Consider the following 22573-nt stretch of genomic DNA (forward strand, 5'->3'; position numbering starts at 1 on the left):
AAAAAAAAAAAAAAATATTAATAATATAGATAAAAATAAATAAAAATATAAATAAAAATATAAATAAAAATATAAATAAAAATAAAAATAAAAATAAAAAGAAAAAAATATAAAATTTAAATAATTAAACAAATTATTTTTTATAAAAACGAAATAAATAACGAGACCAAAAACATTGTTTTTTACTTTTTTTTTTTTTTTTTTAATTTTTTTTTAATTTTTTTTTTTTGCTTTTTTTAAAATTTTTTTTTTTTTTTTTTTTTGTTATCGGCAAAAACAAATGTATGTGTACACTTTTTTATTATTTATATATTTTTTTTTTTTTTTTTTTTTTTTGTCTGTCTATATTGTTTTTATTAAAATGATTAACTTCAATATTTGCCCTGAGAATCGTCATGCGGAAATACTTATACCATTAAATGATTTTTAAAAACATTTTGACAACAAATAATATATAACTACTTTTTTTTTTTTAAAAAAAATTTCAATTGTTCTAACAAAATTTTATTTTTTTTTTTAAAAAAAAAACCAAATATATTTTAGGATTCCTTTTTGATAACTTGATTGACTGTTTATTTGATAATTTTCAAAAAAAATCTATTTCAAAGCTCCCCAAAATCTGGATGACTCAATTCTTAAAAATAAATAAAAAATATTTTGATTTTTTTGGAATTTTAAAAATTTTTTTTTTTTTTTTTTTTTTTTTTTTTTTTTTTTTTTTTAAAAATTTTTTTTTTTTATATTTAATTTTTTTTTTTTATTTTTTAATTTTTATTTTCACAATATTTCACAAAGATATATTTAAATTTTATTAAATAAATATGGCAAGCACAAGTAATAGAAATTTCTTTTCATCAAATATGACCCAAATACCAATGGATGAAAAGATTAGAATCGCATTACAATTTAATAATCTTTCTCAAAGTACCAAACAAACATTAACCAAAGTATATTGTGCATTGGCAATTGGAATTTTAACAGCAACAGTTGGTGTTCTCTTTTCAATGTTCATTTATAGACCAGGCTTTTTAATGACTTTACTTTTAGTTATTGGGAGTGCCATTCTATTTGCAACAACACCAAGAACTCAAGATTATAAAACTCAAGTTAAAAGATTCACTCTTTTCAATTTAGTAACTTTTGTTACTGGTATGTCATCAAGTGGTTTAATTGAATTGTATATGGATATTAATTCATCGTATGTATTATTATTTAAATTTAAAATTTAATTTATCATAATAAATAACTAACATATAAATTTTAATTTTAATTTTTTTTTTTTTTTTTTTTTTTTTTTTTTTTTTTTTTAATAGTATTGTTCTTAATGCATTTATGGCAACATGTGGTATTTTTATATCATTTACATTATTCTCATTATTAACTAATAAGAGATTATATATTTTCATTGGTAGTAGTTTAGCATCATTATCAATTGGTATCTTTGTATTGGCTCTTACTAGACTATTTGGAGGATACAGCGAACCATTGGATCAACTTTTCATTTTGGCAATTTTAGCAAGCTCTGTTTTGTTCATCATTTTTGATACACAAATAATGGTCCACAGAATAGAAAATTTAGGTGAAAAAGATGTCTTATTCCATGCCTTTATTCTCTTTTATGACTTTGTTGATCTCTTTAGAGTCATTTTAAAGATTTTAGCAAAAAAAGAGAATAAAAACAATAATAAATCAAGAAGATAAAATAAAATAAAATAAAAGTTATTTTTAATTTGTATAAATATCATTTAAAAAAATCAAAAAAAAGATTTTTTTTTTTTTTTTTTTTTTTTTTTTTTTTTTTCTCCCATATTTGGTATTGGTTTTTTTTTTAAAAAAATAAAAAAAATAAAAATGAAAATAAAAAAATATTAAAAAAGAAAATAAAAAAAAAACAAAACAGTAACTTTAATAAATAAAATTAACTTTGAGGCCAAGGTTAAGTTTTAAAAATTCATTTAATTTCCAAAATTATTAACTTATAAAAAAGTTAATAAGAAAAAAAAAAAAAAAAAACAATTTTTAATTTTTTTTTTTTTTTTCCACAATAAAATTTTTATAAAAAGGGAACTAACCGTAAAAATTAAGGGCCCAAAAAAGGGACCCCAACAACAACCGGTTTTTTTTTTTTTTTTCCAAATTTTTTTTTTTTTTTTTCCAAATTTTTTTTTTTTTTTTTTTTTTCAAAAAATTTTTTTTAAATTTAAATTAAAAATTTAAATAAAAAAATTTTTTTAAGGGAATTAAAATTTCAAAATAAGGGAAAAACCCTTTTTTTCATTTTTAAAGTAAATAATTAATTTTTTTTAAAAAATTTTATTTTAATTTAAATTTATCCTAATATCAACTTTTTTTTTTTTTTTTTTTTTTTTGGGGTTAAAGAAAATAGCAATAATTATAATAAAATATCAATATCAATAATATCAAAATTATAATAAAAGCAATCAAAATCAATAATATCTTTTTTTTATTTTTTTATTTTTTTTAATTTTTTAATTTATATTATTTTTTTTCCACCCAATCAAACCCCCACCTTTTTTTATTTTTTTAATAATTTTTTTTAAATTTCATTATTTTTTTTTATTTTTTATTTTTTTTTGTGGAAATTTAGAAATTGAATTTAGTTGTATATCATTTCGATAACATACCAAATAATAATAATAATAATAATAATAATATAATAGTAGTAATAATAATAATAATAATAATAATAATAAAAATAAATAAATAAATAAAGTAAACATTCTTTCCATACAAATTTTTCTATTTTTATATTATCATATTATTATTTATTTATTATTTTATTTTTACCATTTGTATATGTATGTAATTCAACCACCAATTTTTTTTTTTTTTGGTTTATTTTAATTTTTTTTATTTTTTTCTTTTTTATTTTTTTTTTTTTTAATTTAAATTTTCTATTTCAAATTGCAACCAATTATAGAGAATTTCAAAATTTTGTTTTAAAAAAAAAAAAAAAAAAAAAAAAAAAGGAAATAAAAAAAATTTTGTATACACAATATTAACACTAACATAAATTTTATTATTAGTTTTATAAATTTGAAATAATATTGAAAAAAAAAAAAAATAAAAAAAATAAAATAAATAAATAAATAAATAAATAAATAAATAAATACGTTGTAAATCAAATTCTTTAATAATACTAGTAATAATAAATAAAAATAATAATAAATAAAAATAATAATAAATAAAAATAAGAATAATAGTTTTATAAAAAAAAAAAAAAAAAAAAAAAAAAAGATATAAAATGAAAGCATTAATTTTAGTTGGTGGATTTGGTACACGTTTAAGACCATTAACATTAAGTAAACCAAAACCAATTGTAGAGTTTGCTAATAAAGCGATGATTTTACATCAAATTGAAGCACTTTGCAAGATTGGTGTAAATGAAGTTGTATTGGCAGTAAATTATAGACCACAATTAATGTCACAATATTTAGAACCATATGAAAAGAAATTAGGAATCAAAATATCATATTCACATGAAACCGTACCATTAGGTACTGCAGGACCATTGGCATTGGCAAGAGATTTATTAAATGACGGCGAACCATTCTTTGTATTAAACTCTGATATCATTTGTGATTTCCCATTTGCAGATCTCTTGGCTTTCCATAAATCTCATGGTGGTGAAGGTACAATCATGGTAACCAAAGTTGAAGAACCTTCAAAATATGGTGTCGTTGTTTATAAAGAAGAAAATGGTCAAATCTTAAAATTCGTTGAAAAACCTCAAGTCTACGTTGGTAATAAAATTAATGCTGGTGTTTATATTTTTAATCCAACAATTTTAGATAGAATTCAAGTAAGTTTTTATTATTTATTTATTTGTTTTTTTAAAAAAAAAAAAAAAAAAAAAAAAAAAAAAAAAAAAAAGTGTTTAAATAATTAATTTTTTATTTTTTTTTTTTATTTTTTATTTTATTTTATTTTTTTTTTTTTAATAATTATTTTTATAAATTAAAAGCCAAAACCAACATCAATTGAAAAAGAGATTTTCCCAGCAATGGCAGCAGATAGTCAATTATATTGTATGCAATTGGAAGGATTTTGGATGGATGTTGGTCAACCAAAAGACTTTTTATCAGGTATGGGATTATATTTAAATTCATTAAAGTCAAAACAACCAGAACTCTTAGCTACTGGCAATGGTATTATTGGACCAGTTTTAATTGATCCATCATCTGTCATTGAACCAGGTTGTTTAATTGGCCCAAACGTAACAATTGGTCCAAATTGTGTTATTCAAGAAGGTACTCGTTTAGTTAATACAACAGTTTTAGAGGGTACTACAATTGGTAAAAACTCTTGGATCAAATCTACTATCATTGGTTGGAACTCTTCAATTGGTAAATGGGTTAGAATGGAAAATACCTCTGTTCTCGGTGAAGATGTTCATGTTTCTGATGAACTTTACATTAATGGTGGTAAAATTTTACCACATAAATCAATTACTTCTTCAATACCTGAACCTGAAATTATTATGTAAATCAATCAATCAATAAATCAATAAATCAATCAATCAATCAAAAAAAAAAAAAAAAAAAAAAAAAAATATATATAAAAATATAAAAAATATAAAAAAAGATTTTTTTTAAAAAAAAAAAAAAAAAAAAAAAAAAAAAAAAAAAAACAGATCATTTTGTTTTTTTTTTTTTTATAAATCTCCAATTCCCATTTCTTCTTTTTTCCAAAAATAGATTCAGTAGTAAAAATATAGTATAATAATAATAATTTAAAATAATGTTTTTTTTTTTAATAAAATTTTAGTATCCATTTTTTTTTTTTGTAAAAATCATTACATCACCTATTTTATTTTATTTTTTTTTTCATTTTTTTTTTTTCTCTGAATTTCAAAAAATAATATTTGGGTGTCAATTAAAAAAAAAAATCATAGTAATTTTTTTTTTTTTTTTTTTTTTTTTTTTTTTCATAATTTCATTTATTTTTTTTTTTTTTATTTTTTTATTCAATTTCTTTATTTTATTTTATTTTATTTTTTTTTATTAATATCCATTTTATTTATTTTTTAAATATAATAATAATAATAATAATAATTGATGATGGCATCACCATCATCTAGGTTATTAAAATTTATTACAAATGGAAGTAAATTACATTCAGCAAAAAATAATAATATGATTAAAAATAAGAATATAATATCACCAACAATAACAAAATTATTTTCAACATCAAAAATTTCAAATGAAATTGGTAATATTAGAAATTTTAATAATAAAATATCAACAAATTTAATCAATTCAAATATAAATACAAAACCATTTTTTGAAATACCAAAATTATTTGAAAAGAAATATTATTCATATATACCACCAACATGGGAAGAAAAAGATAAGGAAAAACAATTCAATTCCATAACATCCACTAGGGAAGAGGGAGGAGATAACGAAGAATCCAATAGAATGGGTAATGGTAGTATAAAGGATGCAATCGTTTGGGTCAACCATTTATATCCAATCAAAGTGAGTAGATTAGATTTCAGATCATTATTCTTTCATATACCGATTACAAAGAAATTGAATTCACTATTTCCAAATGATGTAAAGATAATATCAATTGAAAAGCGTATTAAAGAGGGTGGTGCTTATATACATTTTCAATATGATTCATCGAATCCAGAATATAAATCAATCGAAATGGTAATGTCAAAACTTAAATCAATATTTGCTCAAGAGAAAAAACATTTTCATTTCGCTTCAAGACCAGCAAAATGTAAATTGGTATATGGTAGACCTTTTGTCGAGGATATAGATTATCGATTCCCTTCAACAACTTTGAAAATCACTTTCAAAGGTTCAGAAATGTCTCCAGATGATTTATTTCGTTTAATGAGACCCTATGGTCATATCAAAGATATTCATTACTCTTCACCAATACCTTCAAAAGATGGTCCAAGACAAGCTACAATAACTTTTAAACGTATGGAAGGTGCAATTGCAACTAGAAATTGTTTACATAATAAATATTTCCCTGAATTTAATACATCATTATATATGGATTATGAACAATTAATGGTAATTATATATATATATATATAAATATAAATTAATATATTTTTAAAAATATATTTTTATTAATAATTTATTATTTATTATTTATTATTATTATTATTATTATTAGCGTATTAATAAATTAAAAGAACAATTTTCAAAACATCCAAAAATTATGATACCACTATTAGGTATTTTAGCAACATTATTAACATTATTATTATTTAATCCATTAAGAGAATATTTTATAAATAAGAAATTATCATCACCATGTTATTTTGGTGAACAAGAGGAAGATGATTGGCAAGAAAGATCAGAACAAAAGGTATTACAAACTCATTTTAATTTTCCACCAAATTCAATCGTGATGATATCAGCACCTAAAGGATCTGGTAAATCTTCATTGATCGATAAAGTTCTAGAGAATAGAATCAATACATTATTGATCGATTGTAATCAAGAGGTTAATAACAACGATGAAGAGTTTATTGAATCATTTAGTAAAGATATTGGATTTTCACCATCCTATAGTTTATATTCATCATTTGGTAGTGTTATCGATGCAATTATACCAACTGGTAAAGGTGCATTTCATTCCACAACAAACTATCAAATGCAAACCATTTTAAAACTATTGGATGAAGTGTTGGCAAAGAAAGCAAAACAATTCCCAGTGGACCCTCATCAACCTTATGAATATCCATTGATTGTAATAGATGGTTTCTTTGGTATGATTCAAGCTATGGAATCAAAGGAAAAAGCAAATATCATCATGGATTCAGTCATTCAATGGGCCATCACTAGCACTCAAAGGGGTCATGCTCATGTGGTATTCTTATCTTCAGATTCATTCGCTGGTGATATCATAAAGAAATATTTGGATAATAGAGGTGGTGGTCAAATTTCAACCATTCAATTGGGTGATGTTCAACCATCAATGGCAATCAATTACATAAAGAAAAGAATTGGACCAAATACACCAATCACTCAACACGATATGGAATTGGTAGTCGATAATTTAGGTGGCCGTTATTATGATCTAAATGTATTGTCTCAACGTATGATTGCCGGTGATAGTGTTGAACGTGCCCTCTCCAATATGATCTCAAAGGCAGTCAGTGAAATTCGTGCCGAAGGTTTTGGTTTATCAAAACGTAATGATGATTCAAAAATAGGTGGTACTAAATTAAAATGGAGTCGTCCACAACTTTGGGAAACTATTAAAAAAATAGCTGAAAATGATTTCGTTAGTTATGATGATCTTTTATTCAACGTTTTCTTGGGTGATGAATCCTCTTTAAATAATTTAATCAGTAGTAATCTATTACGTTTTCAAAATGTTGATAATGAAAGAAAAGTAACCGCTTATTCTCCCCTATATTGTTCAGCTTTCAAACAAATGGTAAACGATTTGGAATTCAATGTTGGTATGGATGTTTTAGTACAAAAAGCAAGAATCGAAGAAGAGTTATCAAAATTATCAAAAGTTGAAGATGAATTATTAAAAATTAAAAATTTAACTTCAAAAAGTTGGTTCGAACCTTTATCAATTAAAAAACGTCGTATCCTCTTGGAAGATAAATTAAAAGATCATGTAGCTAAAATTGAACATCGTGAAAATATCCTAAAAAAACATTCATTATTTCAAAAATTCTTACGTGAAGAACAAATGATTCAAATGGAATTAATTAAAAAACAAAGGGAACAATCAAAATTTGAAAGACAACAACAACAATTATTACAACAACAACAATTACAACAACAACAACAACAACAACAACAAGGGTCAATTTAAATTAAATAAATTTTTTATTTTATTTTTTTTATTTTACTTTATTGGTTTAAAATTGTTATTGATATTTGTGTTTGAACATTTAATTGTTTTAATAATTCAATATGAGTATTTAAATAATTTGGATTTATTCTTTTGCATGTTTTTGAATAGATTTGAATTATTGTTGATATTCTATCAACAAATTTCTTATTATCAAAATTAAAGTTATTTATCATTGTAATTATATTTATAAAGAATTCAGGATTTAAAGTATTTGAAATGTTTTTAATGATTAAATTTGAGAAATCATCATTTTTGCATTCAGAAATTTGATAAATTGCATCAATTAATACTGAATTTAATTTCATAATATATGGTTCAACCAATTCATTCTTTTCACCACTATTATTATTATTATTATTATTATTATTATTATTATTATTATTATTATTATTATTATTATTATTATTATTATTATAATTAATATAGTTTGAAAATATACTAATTGTAATTATTTCTTTTAATAAATTAATATGGTTTAATGATTTTGACTGTTTTTCATTGAATTTAAATAATAGTTGTGGTGTTTGACGTAACCAATAGTTTGATAAAAGTGATAATGTTCTTGGGATTACTGTGAATTCTATATAGTTATTATCTCTTTTATTACTATCGTTGATATAGGAATTGGTTTTATTAAATGGACTTAAATAATGTGATATTATTATTGAGGTTAATAATGATGAAAAATCAAATGAGTTTGATGGTAAATTCTCAAAATTATTTGAAGATTCATTCAAAATTAAATGATCATTTATTAATATATCTAAAAGTTTAATTGATATATAAAAAATATCAACTTTTACTTGTTTTTCATTTTCTTTTTTTATTTCCATTTCTATTTCTATTTCTCTTTCTGTTACTATTTCTATTTCTGTTTCTATTTTTGATTCTGATTCTGATTCTGATTCTGATTTTGATTCTATTTCTGATTCTGTTTCTGTTTTTATATTATTATTATTATTATTATTTATATTATTTATATTATTTATTATTTGATTTAGTAATTCTGTTATTGCTGTTGTTGGTTGATTGGCAAATTCTATTATCCAATCATAAGTTAATTGTAATATATTATACAGTCCTAAACTAATTGAGAGTGATAATATTGAACCTAGAAATTCAATGATATTCTTTAAATTTTTTTTTTTTTATAAAAAATTAGTTTGTTTTTCTTAATTAAACATGATTAAGTTTTTTTTTTTTTTATTATATATTACTTACATTTACAATAGTTGATGATATGTTTTCAATTTTTATTAAAGAAAGTAGTGAATTAAATAATTGATTTTTGTTCCCATTTTTATTGAAATACTTTGAAAAGAATAAAATTGATGATAATCTATCTGATGGACCAAGATGATCATTGATTGATACTATATAAATAATTTCTATAAAATCTATTGAATTTTATTAGTAATTAATACATTATCAATATTAATAATAATAATCCAAATAATAATAATCCAAATAATAATAATCCAAATAATAATAATAATAATAATAATAATAATAATAATAATAATAATAATAATAATAATAATAATAATAATAATAATAATAATAATAATAATAATAATAATTAATTATATACAATACATTCAAATGGTGTTTCATCTTTATAATTTTCATATAGAATATTATATATTGATATAATGAAATAAAAATGATTATTGTAATTGTTATTAGTTGTTATGTATGATTTTAGAATATTAAAAAAATTATCATTATTTTCTTTTTTTTTATTATAAAATTTGAGTATATTATCTTTTAAATTTTTTTTTTGTTTTTGAAAATCTTTGAAAATTGAATTTAAATCATCAAAGTCACAATTATTATTTTCATCTACACTTGGTGATAATGTTGAAAATGATAATAATGATGATAATGGCTTTGGTTGAATATCCAACATCATCATCTCTTCACTAGAAAGAATTTCACCACTTTCTTGTTCTTCATTTTCCATATTGCTTTTTTTTTTTTTTTTTTTTTTCTTTTTCTTTTTCTTTTTTTTTTTTTTAATTGGAACCGGTTTTTATTTTTTTTATTTTCAAAAGTTGTAAATTATTTTTTTTTGAAATTAAAAATTAAAAAAAAAAAAAAAAAAAAAAAAAAATTTATTTTTTTTTAATATTGAAAAAATATTTGGGGTTGAAATTTTCAAATTTTTTAATATGGATTTTATTTTCCTTTTTTTTTTTTTTTTTTTTTTTTTTTTTTTTTTTCCAAAACAATGATTTAATTTTATTTATTTTTAATATGGATTTAGTATATAAAAATAGAACACTCAAAAATACACAAAATGACATAAAATATAAAAAAAAAAAAATCTGAGTCACGATAACATTCATTTTTTTATATATTTTCATTCTTTTTTTTTTTTTTTACATTATCAACAAAACAAATAAATTTACATATAACATATACTATATTTTAATATTAATGCATTAATTATAGAAATAATTTTATATTTTAATAATAGGATTTATATTTATTTATATAAATCCTCTTTCATTGACTAACGTGCCAAAGAGTATATATTTAGTTCTTTTTTTTTTTTTTTTTTTTTTTATTTACCCGTCAAAAGATACAAACTTTTTTTTGGGTGAAACTGGTATACATATTGGCCATTCATCATTGTCGGAAGAAGAACTCTGCTTTTCTTATTTATTTCGTTCAACTTCAAAATCTTATGTAGGTGATTCAGTTTTAGATTTCTTTGTATCTGATTTCCTTTATACCGCTTTTCCAGATCATCGTTCTCTTTTAGTTAGAATTTCCAATCTATCATCAATTAGTAGAAAACTTAATTTACCTCCAACTCTATCAAAAGGAATTCATGATACATTACCACTAATAAAACTGGGTGATTATTTGGAATCTTTTATTGGGTGTTGATGCCACTCAAACATTTGAAAATACAAAATCTTTGGTTCATAAGTATTTAGATTTAAGAACTGATAATCCAATATTGGGATTCCTTTGTTTAGCCCACTGGTCTATTAATTTAAGATCAGAGGCTAAAGATGATTTTTAATTCTCGGAAAGCAGCGAACCAGGTAAACAAAAAAAAAATAAATAAATAAATTAAAAACTTTTTTTTTTTTTTTTAATTTTGTAAATGTTTTATGTATTTTTATAAAATGTTATTAAATAGATAAAAAAAAAAAAAAAAGGTAAAGTAACAATTGACTTAAAAAAGTGACTTTTTTTTTTTTTTTTTTTTTTTGAATTTTTAAATTATTCATATACGTATCTCAAGTTTATATAATCTCTATTTAAACGTGGATCAGGTGGTGGAGTATTATTATTGAATCTCCATGATACACATGGTTCTTTTCGATGATTTCTATAAATCCATCCCTCACCAAAAAAGATCGCCTTTGATTTTTTAAATTTTGATACGTCAAGTGATTCTCTTTGTACTACTTGACTTTCTTTAAAAACTCTATTCTTTTTACCACCATCATTGATAATATCATTATTTGATTCCATCATAATTATATCGCTACTATTGCCATCATTACTACCTCCTGTTGATTTAAATGGTGATGACGAGGTTGATAATTGTTGACTTATTGGTGATGAATTTGTATCATTTTGAACATTACCTAAACGATTCCATTCCTTTTCTAAAAATGATATATCTTCATTATATTTTCCAATCTTTGGTGATATATTTCTAACTTGGTTTAAACTACCTTCTTCTTCCTCTTCTTCAGAAAAACTATTATTATTATTATTATTATTTTTATTATTATTATTATTATTATTATTATTATTATTATTATTATTATTATTATTATTATTATTATTATTATTATTATTTGGATTATTATTATTTGGATTATTATTATTTGGATTATTATTATTTGGATTATTATTATTTGGATTATTATTATTTAGATTATTATTATTATTATTATTGTTGCTGTTATTGCTGTTATTTCTACTGTTGCTACTGTTGTTGCTATTGTTACTGTTGTTACTGTTGTTTTTATTAATATTTTTATTATTATTATTATTATTATTATTTGGATTATTATTTGGATTATTATTATTATAATTATTTGGATTGTTGTTATTATTACTATTATTATTATTATTATTATTATTATTATTATTATTATTATTATTATTATTATTATTATTATTATTATTATTATTATTATTATTATTATTATTATTATTATTATTATTATTATTATTATTATTATTATTATTATTATTATTATTATTATTATTTGGATTATTATTATTTGGATTATTTTTACTATTTTCAGAATTATTTTTTTCATTTTCCCTGTTTTTATTTTCATTTTCAGTTGAACTACATTTAGTTTTAAATCTATCATTACCATTGTTATTTGACTCGTCGATACTGTCTTCTGTCTTGAGTTTATTCGTTTGTTCTTTAATTAGGTTGAGTTGTTGGTTCTTTTTAAGCAAAGGTGAATCTAGGTCTGTAGAAATGTTCTCTGGTGTTGAATTATCACTTGCAGGACTTGAAGTTGTTTTACTAACCCCATTAACATTACCATTAGTGTTGTTATGGCTATTATTATTATTATTATTATTATTATTATTATTATTATTATTATTATTATTATTATTATTATTATTATTATTATTATTATTATTATTATTATTATTATTATTATTACTGTTATTAATATTATTACTGTTTTTAATATTATTATTATTAATATTATTACTATTAATAATATTATTAATATTATTATCTATGTCCATATCAGAGTATTTAGTAATATTTGAAATTGGTGATTTTAATTTTGTTTCAATTTTATTACCACTGCTACTCAAAAATCCTTTATTTTTTTCATTGTGTGGACTTTGGCTTCTATCTCTATCCCTATTTCTATCTCTTTCCCTATCTCTATCTCTATTTCTATTTCTCTCTCTTTCTCCTCCTCTTTCTCTATATCTACCTCTATCTCTTTCTCTATATCCATCCCTTTCTCTATCTCTATTTCTATCTCTTAGTCTTCTTTCTCTCTCTCTTTCCCTATCCCTATCTCTATCTCTACATCTGTTTCTATCTCTATCTCTTTCTCTATCTCTGCCTCTATCCCTACTATCATCTCTTGATCTTCTTGGTGATCTAAATGTTCTGCCACCATATCTTCTTCTTGACCTTGATCTTGTTCTTGATCTTGACCATGATCTTGTTCTTGATCTAGAGTAAGATCTATTTCTTTTTCTTGAATTTTGGTGTCTTTTTGAGCTATAATTTTTATCAGGCAACCTACTTTCGCTTCTACTTCTACTCTTTGTTTGCCTTTTACTATTCTTTCTACTATCGCTTCTACTTCTACTTCTACCTCTACTATCACTCCTGCTTCTGCTATCACTTCTACTTCTACTTCTTCTACTTCTGCTTCTACTTCTACTTCTTCTGCTTTTGCTTTTGCTTTTGCTTCTACTTCTACTTCTACTTCTGCTACTTCTACTTCTACTTCTTCTACTTCTGCTTCTACTTCTGCTTCTGCTACTTATACTTCTGCTTCTGCTTCTTGATCTTGATAGACTTGAAAAACCTCTGGAATAACTTCTTGAACGACTTCTTGAACGACTTCTTGTATAACTTCTATCTCTATTACGATTTCTTGAATCTAAAGATCTCTTTGAAGAAGTTAAAGATGACGTTGTTTTTGCAGAACCTCTTGATCTACTTCTGCTCCTTGACAGTTTATTATCATTATTATTTATACTATTACTACTATTACCTATATAACTTATATTATTACTGCTGTTATTAATATTACTGCTATTATTACTTAAACTATTATTAATACTATTATTACTATTAATATTTTTATTACTATTAATATTATTATTATTATTATTATTATTATTATTATTATTATTATTATTATTATTATTATTATTATTATTATTATTATAATCATCATCATCATCATCGTCGTCGTCGTCATCACTACTATTTTCAATTCCTTTGAAATTATCAATATTACTATTATCGGTCACAATAGTATAATTTGTTGTCCCAATTTTTCTAATAGTATTCGTATGGGTATAAATTAACTTTATATCTTCGATAAATTGACCTGGTTCTAACTCAGAACTAGAATTTAATTTAACGCCACTACGAATAATGAAAAATGGATTAAATTAATTAAACCACCACCAAAAAAAAAAAAAAAAAAAAAAAAAAAAAAAAAAAAAAAAAAAAAAAAAAAAAAAAAAAATTGAAATGAAATGAAATGAAATGAAATGAAATAAAATAATTACTTTGATATTTTTAACTGGTTTGGTGATTTCAATTGAAATTGTTGTTGCATTTGTTTTTGTGGCCTTCTTTTGCTGATAATAAAATATTCATGAATTAGCAGATATTCGTGTTGAATTTGTAAAAGATAAAACCAAAGGAAGAAAAAAAAAAAAAAAACCCAAAAAAAAAGAAAAAGGGGGAATATCGCTTTAAAAAATTTTTTGGGTTTTTTTTTTTTTTTTTTCCTGAAAAAAAAAAAAAAAAATTTAAAATTTAAAAATTAAAGAAATATATTTAGGGGCAATAAACAAAAAATTTTTTTTTTTTTTTTTTTTTTACCTTTTTTTTTTTTTTTTTTATTTCTAAAAAAAAAAAAAAAAAAAAAGCTGATTATAAAATTTTTTTATTTTTTATTTATTATTTTATTTGTTATTTTATTATCTTTTTTTTGTTATTTTTATTATCTTTTCTAAAATAACCACACTTGTATTTGTTTAAAAAAAAAAAAAAAAAAAAAAAAAAAAAAATTTAAAAAAAAAAAAAAAAAAAATTTTTTTTTTTTTTTTTAATTTTTTTTTCTTTTTTTTCTTTTTTTTTATTTTTCCATATCCCCAATTAAACTAAATGGAATTCCATCCAAAAGATTGATTAAAAAATGGATTAATTTGTGAATTCTAATAAAAAGAAAAAAAAAAAAAGAAAAAAAAAACCAGAATTGTTTTTTTTTATTTTTTTTATTTTGTTTATAAAAACTAAATATCTATCTTTTTTATTGAGGTACATTGTAATTTTTTTGATCAATAAAAAAAGGGTAGAGAATATAACAATACTTTCATGATAGAATCTAACAAATTGTTATATAATCTAATTGAATAATGTATTAATTTAAGTAGAGTTTTTTATCTTTTTTTTTTTTTTTTTTTTTTTTTTAATTTATTTTTTTATTTTATTTTTTTTATGATTTCAAAATTTTTTTTTTTTTTATTTTTTATTTTTTTTTTTTTATTTTTTTTTTAATTTTAAAAAAACGAAAAAATTTGAATCATTTTTTTTTGTCATTACATATTTATTTTATTTCCAAAAGATTAAATTTTTTTTTTTTTTTTTTAATCTTCAAAGGAGTGTGTTAAATAAGAAATAAAAAAAATAAATAAAAAAAATTAAAAAATAAAAAAATAAATAAATAAAATCAAAAATTCCACTTATAAAACCAACTTTATTAGAAACTATAAAAATATAAAATTTTATACAACTTGGAATTGTATTATTATTTAAATATTGGTGTAGTTAAAAGAAGAAAAAAAAAAAAAAAAATATAAAAAAAAGTACAAAATAAAAATACAAAATAAAAAACATATATAAATATAAATTAAATGGAGGCTCCATGTCCAGATAAAATTTGGCAAGATGCAGGTGGTGCATTTGCAATTGGTTATGTATTGATGGGTGTAGTTAATATAGGTTTAGGTTTCAAACGTTCACCACCAAATAAAAGAGTTCTTTATACATTTGCATTGCTTAGAAAGAAGTCACCAAAGTTTGGTGGTAATTTTGCAATTTGGGGTTCATTATTCTCTGGATTCGATTGTACATTATCATACATTAGAAAGACAGAGGATACGGTTAATCCAATTGCAGCAGGTGCATTAACTGGTGGTATCTTGGCAGCAAGATCAGGTTGGAAACATTCAGTTCAAGCAGCCGCCTTTGGTGGTATTTTCATTGGTATCATCGAAGCTTTCCAACATATGATGCAAAAGAGAATGCAAGCTCAACAAGAAGAAATGACTCAACAACATTTAGAAGAAAGAAAAAGATATGAAGAAGAAAGAAAACAAAGAGAAGGTGAAAGAAAAAAATTAAATGAAAATGGAAAATCTAAAAAAAATAAACAACAACAAAATGGTGAAAATGATTTAGATTAAAACAAATAAAAATAAAAATAAATAAAAAAAATAAAAAAAAAAGAATTAAATATAAACTCCTATTTGTATTATTATTATTATTATTATTATTATTTTTTTATAATTTATTTTTTAAAATTCATAAATCAGATAAAGCAGTAACACCTGGTAATTCTTTACCTTCTAATAATTCTAATGAAGCACCACCACCAGTTGAGACATGACTAACTTTATCTTCAGTGTTGTATTTGGCAGCACAAGTGGCGGTATCACCACCACCAATGATAGTGATAGCACCATTGGTTGTGGCATTGACAACATCATCCATGGCAGCTTTTGTACCGGCTTCGAAATTGCTCTTTTCAAATACACCCATAGGACCATTCCAAACGATGGTTTTTGCTCTTGAGATGGTATCTCTGTTTTCTTTGATAGTCTCTGGACCACAATCTAAACCCATCCAACCTTCTGGGATACCTTGATCTTGAGTGACGGTTTTGATGTTGGCATCATTATCAAATTTATCGGCAATGACATAATCGACTGGGAAATGTAATTTTACATTATTTTTAGCGGCTTTGGCAATGATATCTTTGGTGATTTGTTCGGCTGTTTTCTCAAACAATGATGAACCAATCTCTTTGTTATCAATGAATTTCTTGAAAGTGAAGGCCATACCACCACCAATGATCATTTCATCGACTTTATACAAAAGGTTTTCAATGAGTTTAATTTTATCACTAACCTTTGCACCGCCAAGAATTGCCAAGAATGGTTTTGATGGTGACTCTAAAGCCTTGGCAAAGTATTCCAATTCTTTTTTCATGAGGAAACCAGCGGCTTTTTGTGGGAGATTAATACCAACCATTGAACTATGTGCTCTATGAGCAGTACCAAAGGCATCGTTCACATAGACATCACCGAGCTTGGTGAGTGATTCACGGAATTCTTTAACTTTCTCTGGGTTGGCTTTGACCTTTTTACCCTCTGCATCAACACCTGAACCTTCCTCTTCAATGTGGAAACGGAGATTCTCCAATAAAATAACGGTACCTTCCTCTGGATTTGCACATTCTTTTTCAACTTGTTCACCAACACAATCTGATAAGAATTTAATTGGTCTTTTTAATTGATCTTCCAATACTTTAACCACTGGTTTCAAACTATACTCTGGTTTAACCAAACCATCTGGACGACCTAAATGTGACATCAATACAATTGATTTAGCACCATTCTTTAAACAATATTCTAATGTTGGAATTGATGCATCAATTCTTTGAGTACTTGTAATATTATTATTTTTATCTAATGGTACATTATAATCAACTCTTTTTTTTTTTTTTAAAAAAAAATAATAAATAAATAAATAAAAAAAAATATAAAGTTTAAAAAAAAAAATAAAAAAAAAATAAAAAAAATTAATATTATTATAGGAAAAAAAAAAAAAAAATAAAAATAAAAATAATAATAACAATTAAATAGATATTTACCTAATTAAAACTCTTTTACCTTTTACATCTACCTTGTCAAGACTTAATTTATTACCAATTTTATTTGAAGACATTTTGATTAATGATTTGTTAAAAATTAAAAAAAAATAAAAAAATAAAAAAAAAAAATAAAAATAATGTTCAATTTTGTTTGTTTTTTTTTTTTTTTTTTTTTTTTTTTTTAATTTTTTTAATTTTTTTTTTTTTTTTTTTTGAAATTAAATATTAGGGCAACTATTTTTCATTGAAATTCCTAAATGTGGGATTTTAGAAAAAAAAAAAAAAAATAATTGGGAAAAATCATTTTATCTTTTGATTAAAAACTAATAGGGTTTTTTTTTTTTTTTTTTTGTTCCCATATTTGGTATAATTTTTATTGTTTTGTTGATCTAATTTTTTAGTTTTGTTGACTAAAATTTCTAAATTTACTTTAAAGTTAAATAAAAAAATTTTTAGAAGAAAGATCTTCGAAAATTTTTAATAAAAACTTTTAATTTTTTTTAATTTTTTTTTTTTTTAATTTTTTTTAATTTTTCAATTTTTAAATTTTTTTTTTTTTTTTTTTTTAATTTCAAAATTAATTTATAATTTTCACACACATTTTTTTTTTTTCTTATTTATTTTTTAAAAAAAAAAAAAAAACACTTTTATAAATAATTATATATACATAATAAATGGCTGACGTTGAAGCATCATCATCAGCATCAAAAACACCAAAAAAGAAGTTTGAAGTTAAAAGATGGAATGCTGTAGCTTTATGGATTTGGGGTAAATTTATTTTTTTACTTTTTTCTCAAAATAAAAAAAAAAAATAAAAATAAACAAAACAATCAACAATAATTAATTAAAAATCAAGAATGGATGCCAAAGAAATAAAAAAATTAAATAATAATAATAATATTATCATATAAATAACTTTTTTTTAAAATGTTAAAGAAAAAAAAGATAATCTAATATTTATTTTCTTTTTATAGATATTGTTGTAGATAATTGTGCAATTTGTAGAAATCATATTATGGATTTATGTATCGAATGTCAAGCTAATCAAGCATCAAATACAAGTGAAGAATGCACTGTTGCATGGGGTATTTGTAATGTAGGGTTTTTTTTTTTTTTTCTTCTCTTTATCTCTTTTAAAGAGAATATGCACATTTCATTTTACTCACACAATCTTATTTTTCTATAGCATGCCTTCCATTTCCATTGTATTTCACGTTGGTTGAAATCAAGACAAGTTTGCCCTCTTGGTATGTAAACTTTATTATTTTTCATTCTTTATCATCATTATCAAAAAATAATTCTAACTTTTTTATACCAATATACAGATAATAGAGATTGGGAATTCCAAAAATACGGAAGATAATAAAAAAAAAAAAAAATAATAATAATAATAATAATAAAAAATCAACAAATCAAATTTGTAACATACATTTCCTGATAAACTTTTTTTTTTTTTTTTATTTTTTTTATTTTTTTTATTTTTTTTATATTACAAAAAGGAAAGTTTGGGTTCAATTATATTTCCCAAAAATAGAAATATTATAAATCCAAAAAAAAAAAAAAAAAAAAAAAAAAAAAAAAAAAAAAATTAACAAGGTTGTTTTATAAATTATAAATTGTTTAAAAATTTATTTCAAACAACGTTTCATAAAAATTCATTGATAAGTTTTTTTTTATTTTTATTATTTTTTTAAAACAAAATAATAAAAAAAAATTAAAAAAATTAAGAAACCTTTTTTTTTTTTTTTTTTTGTTTGAAATAATAATAATAAAATTAAAATTGGTAACGAGTCAAAAAATAAATATAGGGATTATTTGAAAAAACCCGTCTTCTTTAATATTTAAAAATAAAAATAAAAATTATTTTATAAGAAACTGACTGATCCCAATTTGATTATTTTGAAAAAAAAAAAAAAAAAAAAAAAAAAAAAAATCAAAAAAAAAAAAAGTGTTTTGTTTTATAATAATAAAAATGGATGGGTCATTTGATTTTCTTTTAAAATTTTTTTATTTTTTTTTTTTTTGAATTATTTTTATTTTTTTTTTTTATTTTTTTTTTTAAAAAAAAAAATTTATTTTTATTTTTCTTTTTTTATTTATTATTTATTTTTTATTTTTTTTTTATGTTGTAGTTAATAATTTATTTATTTATTTATTTCTCTATTTATTTGTATTTATTTTTTTAAAAAAAATTTAAAAAATTTTTTAATGTATAATAATAATTAAAAAAAAAAAAAAAAAAAATCTAAACCCAATTAAAAAAAAAAAAAAAAATATTCAAATTTTGGAATTAAAAAAAAAAAAAAAAAAAAAAAAAAAAACCACTTTTTTATTTTTTTTATATTTTCTCTTTTTAATAATTAATTTTATTTTAATATAAAACTCATAATTTTATATATAAAATAAAAAAATAAAATAAAAATGAACAAAGAAGAATATTCAGATATTTCAGACTCTGAATCAGAGGAAGTTCATGAAACAAACAATCATAATGAACACGAACACGAAGAAGAAGATGACACACCAGAAATTGTTGTACCAGAACGTAAATTCTTAAAAGAAGATGAAGATTATTCAGTTCCATTCCCAGTCATGCGTGAATGTTTGGTCCTTTTGTTGCAATCAAGAAGAATCTTAAGAGATATGATGTATTATAGATTCAAAATGGATAGATTCCTTTCTGGTAATCTCTCTGTATTTGAAATTCAAAATCTATTACATTCACAAAGAGAAGATAAAGAATCTGATTGGATTGCTGGTATGTTTTAATAATTATAATATTTATTATTATTATTATTTTTATTTTCTTTTTTTTTTTTTTTTTTTTTTAATTTTTTTTTTTTTTTTTTTTTTTCATTTCATAATTCTATTTATAATTTTATTAATAATTTTTTTTTTTTTATAAATTTTTTTTTTTTATAGAAATTCAAGAATTAAAACGTAATTTAGTTAGTGAAGTTAGAAGAAATCATACATTAGAAAGAGATCTTAATCGTCTTGATAAGAGAATTGCACTTTTAATTAAAAATCGTGGTAATATTCAAGATGTATTAGCAGACAAAGCTGGTCTTAAAGCACCAAAACATAAGGGAGATCAAAAGAAACCAGAGCTTATTAATGATCCAAAGAAATTAGAAGCCTATCAAAATCTCTTTTACTTACTTCAAACAGAACCAAAATATTTGGCAGGTTTGGTTTATTTGATTCAACCAGAGCAAATGGAGTCCTTCTTGGGTACCGTCATCTTGACATTGTTTGGTGATGCATTCACACCAAGAGAAGAGTTTCTCTTACTCTCTCTCTATAGACTTTCAATTCAAAAGGAGATGGCAAACATTGCAACCGTTGGTGATTTCCTCAAGGCTGACACTGTCGTTCCAAAGATGATTATCACCTACAACAAACGTAAACAAGGTACCGACTATTTGAAGGCTGTCATTGGTCCAATCTTGTCTAATGTCATCAAACAAGAGTTGAATCTCGAGTTGAAACCAAATTTAGTCTATGCTGCCATCATCTCTGAACAAGAGATTAGAACCGGTGAAAAGAGTACACTCGATAGAAATGTCTCACATGAGAAAGCTTTAGAAGTTCCAGAGGTTACCAAAACTATCAAGGCTCGTGTCGATCAATTGATCTCCATTTGTGAACAATTCCTCGATGGTATCATTAGTTCATTGAATCGTCTTCCATATGGTATTCGTTGGATTTGTAAACAAATCTATCAAATCGCTGAAAAGAATTTCACCAAATCAACTCAAGATGAAATTCTCAAGGTCATTGGTTACTTTATTTACTATCGTTTCATTCAAGTTGCCATGGTCTCTCCAGAGGAATATGATTTGGTCGGTCGTGAAATTCATCCAACCGCCCGTAAGAATTTAATCAATGTATCAAAAGTATTACAAGCACTTTTCAATTTTGCTCAATTTGGTTCCTCTGAAAAACACTTTATTCCTTTGAATGGTTGGATCACCTCTCATATGGGTGACATTAAAAATTATCTCCAAGAGATCATTGAAGTCGGTGAACCAGAAGATTATCTCCAAGTTGATAAATATATGGAACTCACTCAAAAAACTAAACCAGTCATTATCATCTCCCTTCCAGAGATTTGTAATACTCATCAACTCATCTCAAAGAATTTAGATTCACTCGTTGCCAAAGGTGAAAAGGATGATCCAATGAGAATCATTATGAAGGAACTCGATGAATTTGGTCCACCACCAGATATTGCTGCCGATGATGATCGTGAAGTTCAATTGACTCTTTCCAATAAATTCCAAAAAACCATTGAAGAGGAATTATCACCAGGTGAAAGTCTTCTCTCTCAAACCAAAGAGATGGTCATCTCTTTACTTCGTGCTCTTCCAACTCTTCCAGAACAAAAAGACCAATCTGATGAACCACCCAATCTTGTCGATGTTTTAAACAAGGCTCGTCAAGCTGATCCATCTTTGGAGCCAGAAATCAAAAAGATCCTTGATAACCTCAAAAAACTTGAAGAATATAATCTCACCACCTCTGCCGATAATTATTCCTCTTTCCTCAAGGCAGTCGCACTCGAAGTAGTTAATCGTGCTGAAATTCGTGAACAACAAAAGAAGGAGAAACAAAGATTAACCACCTCTTTGAATAATCTTCGTAAACATCAAAAATATCTCAACGAACAAATCGCTCAATACAATCAATACCTCCAAGATTGTCGTCTCAAACATTATCAAAACAAGAGCAAAAAGAAGAAGAAGGGAGATGGTGCCAAAGTTGGTCCTTTCAAATTCAGTTTCAGCGAACTTCACAAGAAAGGTGTCATCGTCGACTCTGAAGTTCCTCAAATCACCAGAAAGAAGATTAAATTTGTCATTAGCTCTGATACCGTTGGTGTGTTTGATGTCTCTGCTAAAATGGCTGGTATCGATGTTCAAACTATGCGTTTGGAACTTGATGACCTTTTAGAACTCAATTCAATTGGCACCACAACTTTAGAATTAGATCAAATCACTTTAGATGTTAATATGACCATACATTTATTAAACAAACTTTTCTTATATTAGTCAACTTAA

The 22573-nt window shown here is 22.5% G+C and overlaps 9 protein-coding genes across 9 annotated transcripts; 6 read left to right on the forward strand and 3 right to left on the reverse strand.

The window, feature by feature from the left end:
- Positions 1-821: 821 nt before the first annotated feature.
- DDB_G0287617 (hypothetical protein) lies at positions 822-1701 on the forward strand (the record flags this gene model as incomplete). The annotated part of the gene is made up of 2 exons (XM_632032.1): positions 822-1198; positions 1314-1701. 2 exons carry the CDS (start codon positions 822-824, stop codon positions 1699-1701), a joined length of 765 nt encoding a protein of 254 aa, XP_637124.1.
- A 1564-nt stretch (positions 1702-3265) lies between these two features.
- On the forward strand, positions 3266-4507 carry mpgA (mannose-1-phosphate guanylyltransferase; the record flags this gene model as incomplete). Its single annotated transcript, XM_632033.1, has 2 exons — positions 3266-3823; positions 3986-4507. 2 exons carry the CDS (start codon positions 3266-3268, stop codon positions 4505-4507), a joined length of 1080 nt encoding a protein of 359 aa, XP_637125.1.
- A 574-nt stretch (positions 4508-5081) lies between these two features.
- Positions 5082-7824, forward strand: DDB_G0287621 (hypothetical protein; the record flags this gene model as incomplete). The annotated part of the gene is made up of 2 exons (XM_632034.1): positions 5082-6053; positions 6160-7824. 2 exons carry the CDS (start codon positions 5082-5084, stop codon positions 7822-7824), a joined length of 2637 nt encoding a protein of 878 aa, XP_637126.1.
- Positions 7825-7862: 38 nt separating this feature from the next.
- On the reverse strand, positions 7863-9829 carry DDB_G0287623 (hypothetical protein; the record flags this gene model as incomplete). The annotated part of the gene is made up of 3 exons (XM_632035.1): positions 7863-8996; positions 9088-9263; positions 9463-9829. 3 exons carry the CDS (start codon positions 9827-9829, stop codon positions 7863-7865), a joined length of 1677 nt encoding a protein of 558 aa, XP_637127.1.
- A 1274-nt stretch (positions 9830-11103) lies between these two features.
- On the reverse strand, positions 11104-14752 carry DDB_G0287625 (hypothetical protein; the record flags this gene model as incomplete). The annotated part of the gene is made up of 3 exons (XM_632036.1): positions 11104-13962; positions 14137-14208; positions 14738-14752. The coding sequence occupies 3 exons, from the start codon at positions 14750-14752 to the stop codon at positions 11104-11106; spliced, it is 2946 nt and encodes a 981-aa protein (XP_637128.1).
- Positions 14753-15489: 737 nt separating this feature from the next.
- Positions 15490-16041, forward strand: timm17 (mitochondrial import inner membrane translocase subunit 17; the record flags this gene model as incomplete). The annotated part of the gene is made up of 1 exon (XM_632037.1): positions 15490-16041. One exon carries the CDS (start codon positions 15490-15492, stop codon positions 16039-16041), a length of 552 nt encoding a protein of 183 aa, XP_637129.1.
- A 118-nt stretch (positions 16042-16159) lies between these two features.
- pgkA (phosphoglycerate kinase) lies at positions 16160-17584 on the reverse strand (the record flags this gene model as incomplete). The annotated part of the gene is made up of 2 exons (XM_632038.1): positions 16160-17348; positions 17511-17584. 2 exons carry the CDS (start codon positions 17582-17584, stop codon positions 16160-16162), a joined length of 1263 nt encoding a protein of 420 aa, XP_637130.1.
- A 600-nt stretch (positions 17585-18184) lies between these two features.
- Positions 18185-18873, forward strand: rbx1 (hypothetical protein; the record flags this gene model as incomplete). Its single annotated transcript, XM_632039.1, has 4 exons — positions 18185-18278; positions 18485-18606; positions 18697-18757; positions 18836-18873. The coding sequence occupies 4 exons, from the start codon at positions 18185-18187 to the stop codon at positions 18871-18873; spliced, it is 315 nt and encodes a 104-aa protein (XP_637131.1).
- Positions 18874-19931: 1058 nt separating this feature from the next.
- rgaA (RasGTPase-activating protein) lies at positions 19932-22564 on the forward strand (the record flags this gene model as incomplete). The annotated part of the gene is made up of 2 exons (XM_632040.1): positions 19932-20268; positions 20433-22564. The coding sequence occupies 2 exons, from the start codon at positions 19932-19934 to the stop codon at positions 22562-22564; spliced, it is 2469 nt and encodes an 822-aa protein (XP_637132.1).
- Between the last annotated feature and the right edge of the window lie 9 nt (positions 22565-22573).

This window comes from Dictyostelium discoideum, assembly GCF_000004695.1.
Source record: "Dictyostelium discoideum AX4 chromosome 5 chromosome, whole genome shotgun sequence".
Lineage (NCBI taxonomy): Eukaryota > Evosea > Eumycetozoa > Dictyosteliales > Dictyosteliaceae > Dictyostelium > Dictyostelium discoideum.